Source organism: Vigna radiata, unplaced genomic scaffold (assembly GCF_000741045.1).
Source record: "Vigna radiata var. radiata cultivar VC1973A unplaced genomic scaffold, Vradiata_ver6 scaffold_614, whole genome shotgun sequence".
Lineage (NCBI taxonomy): Eukaryota > Viridiplantae > Streptophyta > Magnoliopsida > Fabales > Fabaceae > Vigna > Vigna radiata.
In genome coordinates, this window is record NW_014541991.1 from 5746 (window position 1) to 13313 (window position 7568).

A 7568-nucleotide genomic window follows, 5' to 3' on the forward strand; every position below is an offset into this window, starting at 1 on the left:
GAGAATGATCGGGTTAAGACTTAGGAACCTAACACTACTGCAAATCTAAAACTCAAGCATGCAATCATACAAAAATTATAAAACTCATTAAAAGCTTCAGTAATGTATTGCATTGCAGTTGAAATGTTTTTGCCTCTCACCAGAAGAAAAGCAAAAAAAGGACGATATAGCTTGGTTTATTTTGTAACTACATATCAATGTGTTAACTTAACATCACTCTATTGATTAATGATAATACTAACATGCTTAAATGTTGAAAAAACTATAATACAGAACTGAGAAAGCTTATCAACTTTTTCGGTGGGAGACATAACACAAGCCAAAACAGTGAAAGCACAAGGTGAGATTAACGGGAGTAAAGTGATCATTCTGATTGGCAGTGCCGCAAGCCACAGTTTCATTAATAAAGAATTGGTTGAGACATTGGGATTGGAAACAATGGATAATAAACCTTACATGGTTAGTCTAAGGGATGGGTGGAAAAAAGGAGGCTCGTGGATGCTGTGAAAGGGTACATATACGCATAAGAGAGGTGGAGATCACGACCAATTTGCATGTGTTTGAATTACGAGGAGTGGATGTGATTATGGAAGTCGAGTGGCTGGCCACTTTAGGAGAGGTCACTATAGATTGGGGTAAGCTAACTATGAAGTTCAGCTAGGAGGGAAAGGAGGTAACTATTAGAGGGGACCCGAGGTTGGCCAGAAATCTAATATCTCCAAAAGCTTTGCAAAAAATAAAAAAGGTGGATGTATGTATGTTGGTTTGGGAGCTAGGAGTATTGGAGAGGGGTGAATACAGACCAGAAGAAGCTGAAATCACCGAAACACGGAGAGGAGAAATGAAGGGATTGTTGCAACAGTTTGCAGGGATATTTAAGTTGCTTACGGGGTTACCTCCTGAGAGAACAAAGACACAACAAATAACCCTGAAGGAGGGAATGGACCCAGTAAACGTGAGGCCCTACAGGTATCCCCATGGGTTTAAAAATGAGATAGAGAAACAAATGACAGACATGATGCAGACGAGAGAAATACGGGCCAGTACCAGTCCATATTCAAGCCCAGTGATCTTGGTGAAGAAAAAGGATGGATCTTGGAGGTTTTGCATGGATTACCGAGCTTTAAACAGGGCCATGGTTCCTGATAAGTTTCCAATCCCAGTCATAGAGGAATTGTTGGATGACCTATGGGGAGCAAGGTTCTTTTCTAAGATTGATCTCAAGGATGGGTATCATCAAATAAGAATGGGGCAAAGAGATATACCAAAGACAACTTTCCGCACACATTTGGGGCTTTATGAATTTATGCTCATGCCATTTGGCTAGACTAATACCTCCGCAACCATTCAAAGCGCAATGAATGATTTGCTAAGACCTTACATAAGAAAGTTTGTGCTTGTATTCTTCGATGACATTCTGGTTTATAGACAGACCTGGGCCGAACACATTAAACATGTAGGGATAGTGCTGAAGAGGTTAGAGGAGGACCGCTGGGTCGTTAATCAGAAGAGCGAATTTGGATGAGTCCAGATTGCGTATCCGGCAAGTCAGACCACTTTGTTAGGAATCCAGGTAAGACCCCTAACTCTTACCCTCTCTCTAACACACATTAGTAATCGCAACAGTCGTTTGAGTGTTTAGTTAAGGTTGCCGAGTTAACTCGGTAGTGAACTCGTTTTTTGAGTGAACTTGGTGGACTCGTTTATGAACTCGGTAAAAACGTATGAAATCGCAATTTTGCCGCGATTTGACGAGTTTAAAACGGGTAGAAACGAAACACTTTGGCGATTGAATACCTTGTTAGGGTTCCTCAACGTTCTCACTGTGCTTCACTCTCCAGTTTGCGTTTCTGATCGGGTTTCATCTCCTAACTTTCGCACTCCATCCGACCGTCATTGGTGGTCGCATTCGTCCCCTTCGGTTTGTGATCACCGTGGTCGCGCTAGGATCACCTGCGTCACACTCTCCGTCCAGTCGCCTTCGTGTTGCTGTTGTAGCTTCTGGTCTCACAGCTTCAGCCCCGCTCCTTCCGGTTTGCACTCTTACTATTTTTTTCATTTTAAACGTTACAATCTCCCCAACCCCGTTTTCTTTCTTTTAAACATTACAATCCTCAGCACTTTCATGTCCTTTATTAAAAAATGTTTTTTTTTATTTGGAGTTGTTACCGCTCTGTATTCTTTTTATTAAAAGAAGGTGCTTTTTGAATTTTAAAGCTGCATCCGCTGCCATACCATACTGCTATTCTGCCATACTTTTTCATCAAAAAATGTTTTTGAATTTTAAAGCTATTATANAATACAACCTACTTTTAATTAAAAATATAATTTTAATTTATATTTTACATTATATTTTTATGAGTAATATTTCTATAAACTTATATGTATTTCAATTTACATAATTTTGTTATTTTATTTGAATTAGGATGTTATTTATATTTTTTTTTCATGTAAAGTAAACTCGTAGAGTTTACGAGTCGAGTTTACTAGACTCTCACGAGTTTACATAAACTCTCGAGTTTGACAACCTTGGTCAAAACAGTTAAGCCGACAACTAACTACTTACTCTTCCCTCTCCTCTCATATACTAACTATCATAAACCCTAAACACCTACCATTATAAAATCATCACAGCTAACAAGCAAATAAAATTCAGTTAGAGTTTTCCACATAACCCCCCAACATGCTTTAATAATTCATTTATTCACATACATATTTGCAATCTAGTAAGACAATCCACTGAAAATGTACTACATATCAACAGATTTTATAGCTTCATTTGCACATAAACCAATATGACTCACCTCTCGACTAGCTCGAGTACCAACATATATGATAATATTCATTTCAGGAAGCCACTTCCTGAATTCTTTGGCCCAATTTGATAAAGTGGAGAGCGGAACAACTCCAAGAAAAGGACCATGGATTTGCTGGGCATTCTCTGTAAGGAACAAAAAAGCATGTATTATTAAATTGCAAAGGCAATTGTAATCAAATAGATAACTGCTATTACACCTGATGAAAACCAAGCATCGAGACTGACTGAACAATTTTTCCAAGGCCCATTTCATCACCTAAAATGACATTTGTATCATTTCTCCAACTGCAAAATGCAAAAGACAGATTTAGAACATCAAAAATTTAAAGCAAAACGTGACAGACAAACATATACAAGCATGCATACCTGTTAACAAGAAAGTTCAGACCCTCTAGTTGATAATCACGGAGCTTTCCACCCTTCAACCACTCAGGTTGTTCCTCAAGCTTTCGCAAACTTGCTAAGCATCAGAAACAAATATTAAAATCACAATTTACATAGATAATATAGCATATGCTATTCTGTAAATGTCATAATGAACAAAAACATCTACGTATGGCATTAAAATAACCTAAGAACTAATAAAAGGAAATAGGCTTCAGAAGTAAGGAAATACAAAAAAAAGAAGCCAAACAATCAAATAACCCCCGTTAGCCAACTTTCTCTAATAGCCTCAGTAGTGATAAAGTGCACCATTGTAAAAGATCTTCTTATTATTGTTAAAACTACAAACACCATATAAGTTTTGCCCTTTAATTATTTAATAGCACTAGGAGAGCATAAAAACATGTTTACAAGCAATTTTAAATTAAACTCCAAATACAGTTAATGCTAACCAGGACCCATAAGTGACAGATGTTTGCTTAATACATAATGAAGTTGGAAGGTTCAACCTATAGCCAAATTAAATATTCATCGATTATACCTAAGAAAAGGCAATATAAAAAAGCATCAAAGAAATCAACATATTTGACAATTACCATAGAAAAGGCTACAAATGTCCTTCCTAAGCATATAATATAGGTCCCGCAAGGATTCCTCCCACACTACTTGTCGTTTCCTTAAGAAATCCAATTCTATTGCATAAGGCAGAAGAAAAAACATAAGGATAATTAAGAAAGGAAAAGTAGAAAGAAGAAACCATAAATTAGCTTGCTAAAAACTGATTCACAACCTCCATCTGATGTTGATGAGCTCAAGACTGATATCAGAGAAGGTGGTAGAATGGATTGAGGGTGGTAAAATTGATTCACNGCCTCAATTGTTGGGTTTGGTTGACTGGAATTGCTGCCAAGCATTTTGCCGCTTATTTTGTGTGACTTCAAGTTGCTCCATCTGCATCATAGCTAAGTGGCAGATAAACCACAAACAAAAAACAAGTCCAGAACCAACTTGCAAACGTGTTCGTTCTTGCAAGAACAAACAGGAGAAAGACTTATCAAATTAAGTAGAATCCTTAAAAAACAAGAAAACTCAAGCATTTCATCAAACTCAAAAAGCAAACATTTTTGATTTAGAAAATTACAATTTCAAGATATAGCTAGAAAATTTACTGAAAATATCTCACTCACCACATCCTCAGGATCATCAGCCTCTATACGAATTTTGGCAGGTAGACTGCGAGACTGTAAATCAATTGATGCAGCTTGTGCAATTTTCCGATTGATAGCCTGTTTTGTAGCCTGCGCGACTCGCTCAGCTTCTAACAAAGCATCTACAGAACCTTCTTGAATTGGCCTTATANTTGCAGGATCAACCTGTTATAAACAATCACCATCAACACGTTACTATTATCTGTTGGCTCTTTCAAAGAGGATAAACCAGGGAGAATCGATATTAAATAGTCATGAATCAACCCATATAAGAGACTATAATACAATCTCTAATCCAAAAACTTAAGGCAATGGGTTTGTAGATCTCTATACTTATTTGTTACTCAAATTTTTCATTACTACTCAATGTGAGACTCCAAATTAAACTCGAATCCCTAACATTACCATGTATAAAAAACTTGAGAAATGTAGGAATATTTGACTATAACCNTATACTCTCTAGAATATAATTTAAGCACATTGACTCCTGTCATGGCATTGGTATATAGATGTGGTCAACCAATACAGATCCCCCAAACAAGAGATTCATAATGCTGTTAAACAATCAAGTTAACTCTTAAACTCAATCCTATACAAAGGAGAAGTTAACTCACTATCAAAACTCTTTCAGTAAACTCTCGAGTTATCTCAAATAAGCTAGTGAAGAAGCCANTATAAATTGGCCTTAACACAATGATTGTGATTTGCCTGTTTTATTTATTATGATGTGGAAATATTGAATTATTGTTGTTACAGGAGTATTGTTATGTTAGTATGCCATTAATAGATTTTTTAATATTAGTATTAATTTTATATTAGGAAAACTCTTACCAGTTGAATCTACAAATTGATTTTACGAAAGCCTCACGAGCTTATGTAAAGTTTGGAGTTTGATCACACCTTTATAACTCAATCCCTCCACCCACTATTTTCCTAGGTGTGGAAAAATACCCCTAAAAAATAAAACAAACAATGAAGAATTTAGAGGAAAAATTATGCAGACCACATATGACATTGTGTGACTAGCAATGCGATCATCATGTGTACATCAAATGGTTTTTACAATCCTTACCTCTTCTTTATTTTGGTGTATAAGCCCCGATTGTAGCATCATAACTGGAAATTCATAACACAACATAATAAAAACACAATAAACATAGGTAAATGAAATGGAAAAAAAATACAGTGATAGACAAAATACCACTCCCCATCTTCACTCCAAACTGCCTGAACTTTTGTGCCTATAACAAATTTCTCTTGAAGATCAGANTTATCCAGCTGTTATAAGTAGTTATTCAAAGGATTAGTGACAAAACAAGTCACAGATCGATGAGATATTTCCCTACCATATCATATCTCCTTTTTTAATGTAATGAAATCATATCTCTAATATAACCAAATCATATGTCTAACAAAAGTGAAACAGCATAATAATACACCAACAATCACCAGAAAAGCATTGAGTATAGAGATATAATTAGGGTAATAGTGACAAAACAAGTCATCATATTTAGAGATTCTTTCAATCGTTGCCTCCTCAACTTTTGCCAATTTGTAATTTCATAAATAAGTGTGTTGAATAAGACAAATATCTGATTTGGGTGTCGATTAAGACTAAAATTATAAAAAAAACTAAAAAATGATTATAAAAAAATTATGATTGTGATATGTGTGTGTGTTTGTGTATTATATTAGTGAAATTCTATAAATAAGACTATTTTAAGGAAAAAGGGATACAGACTGTGGGATCCTTGTGTTTTTGTCTTATTCAGCATGGCATAATAAATAAGTTGCAAACACTCACTAATGAGTGACTTATATTGAATTACCATTTAACCAATAAACAGGATTATTAGTTGAACCAATAAACAACCATTCTAACTTATAATCACTCTTTCAACCTACATTAAACACTTTACAGATATGTCGTCCAAGACAAATTCGTTTGATGCATCACAGCAAAGAGATTATTTCAATTACTTCCTCCACCACCACTACTATTGTTAGATTTATCAATTATTAAATAAAACAAATTAAATGAATCATGAACAGGTAGTTCTATTTACGCAAGGTAGTCAAACTTGAAGGTCTACATAGAGCAGTAGAGTTTTCAGTTATACGTTTAATTATCATAAAAACTAATATTAAAAACCTACTAAAAACATATTACACGATACTATTAACACAACATTAATTCTACATTTTATCTCCCTAAGAAAACAATAACACTATGAGGCCAATTGGAAGCAAAGTTCAGTTGGAGAAAATATCGCAAACTTGTTTCTTGACTCAAGCTTGTTGTGAGAATTTACCACATTTTATACAGAAACGAGNTAGACCATGGATTAACTTACTTTCTCTACCTAGAATTGTAAACTGGCAAGAGTCTGACCAGAAGAGTTTAGACAACCTGGGTTCTGTTTTAGAATATAACAATGAAATGACTTGCAGATACATATTAANGCAGGTAAATTCATCTGCATAGTTAAATTATACCCAAAAGCAGGCAGCCACCTGGCATATGCCAATGCATATTTTGAAAATACTTGAACAACCAAAATAACGTAAAAGCAGGCCCAGTCATCATAATATAGACAGAAATGAAGAGGAGACTGCAGGAGAATTGGGGGTAGGAAGAAGAGGGGATATGACAATACCCTTATCATGCACACAAGAACATCAGCTTGGTCAGAATTAAATTTCATCTAGCTATATCTATACAAAAGTGAAAACATAACGCACTGCAGTAAAAGTTGGATATGGCAAGATATTCTCTCTACTTTTTTCTTTATTGTGATAACAATATAGCAAGAAAACTGCTCCACTTCCGAAGGAAAACATAAGATCCACCGAAAGGATGTTAAATGTACAGGGGAAGGCAGACCTCGAATGAAAAAATACTAGGCAATATTNGTCACATGTTCCCTAATCATTGTTTCCAATTTCCCTCACAGCAATAGTGCAAGTAAACTCCAAAATCATACGAGAATGCAGACAACATACCATTCTTTTTTTTTATATTATTTTTATTCAAAAGGCCTAAGAAGACCATTAAAGAAGGACTAAGCTCCAGAACAAAACCAAAACGTTTAAAAAATAAAAGTGGATATAGAACTAGAGATATCAACAAACAATTGGATTCAGAACAGTCCTCATGC

General features: G+C 35.2%; 2 protein-coding genes across 8 annotated transcripts in view; both read right to left on the reverse strand.

Annotated features, from left to right (window-relative positions):
- LOC106778765 (protein CHROMATIN REMODELING 5-like) overlaps nucleotides 1-7549 on the reverse strand; it is a 12996-nt gene extending 5447 nt beyond the window's left edge. Inside the window, exons 1-10 of one of the 7 annotated variants that reach the window (XM_022776309.1) lie at nucleotides 6765-7544; nucleotides 5612-5688; nucleotides 5483-5526; nucleotides 5242-5363; nucleotides 4390-4575; nucleotides 3993-4153; nucleotides 3799-3894; nucleotides 3185-3278; nucleotides 3016-3103; nucleotides 2805-2939 (exon numbers count right to left, since the gene is read on the reverse strand). In XM_022776309.1, coding sequence (XP_022632030.1) covers nucleotides 2805-2939; nucleotides 3016-3103; nucleotides 3185-3278; nucleotides 3799-3894; nucleotides 3993-4116 — 537 coding nt within the window. In that variant the 5' untranslated portion in view covers nucleotides 4117-4153; nucleotides 4390-4575; nucleotides 5242-5363; ... (1 more) ...; nucleotides 5612-5688; nucleotides 6765-7544. Of the gene's footprint in view, nucleotides 1-2425; nucleotides 2942-3015; nucleotides 3104-3184; nucleotides 3279-3654; nucleotides 3712-3798; nucleotides 3895-3992; nucleotides 4154-4389; nucleotides 4576-5241; nucleotides 5364-5482; nucleotides 5527-5611 lie in introns of those variants that run through there. The other 6 variants (XM_014666752.2, XM_022776307.1, XM_022776311.1 and 3 more) reach the window with 6 other exon arrangements.
- LOC106778766 lies at nucleotides 4348-5688 on the reverse strand (the record flags this gene model as incomplete). Its single annotated transcript, XM_022776313.1, has 3 exons — nucleotides 4348-4575; nucleotides 5483-5526; nucleotides 5595-5688. Coding segments are annotated over 3 exons (366 nt in total), but the record flags the coding sequence as incomplete, so codon positions are not given.
- Nucleotides 7550-7568: the final 19 nt, after the last annotated feature.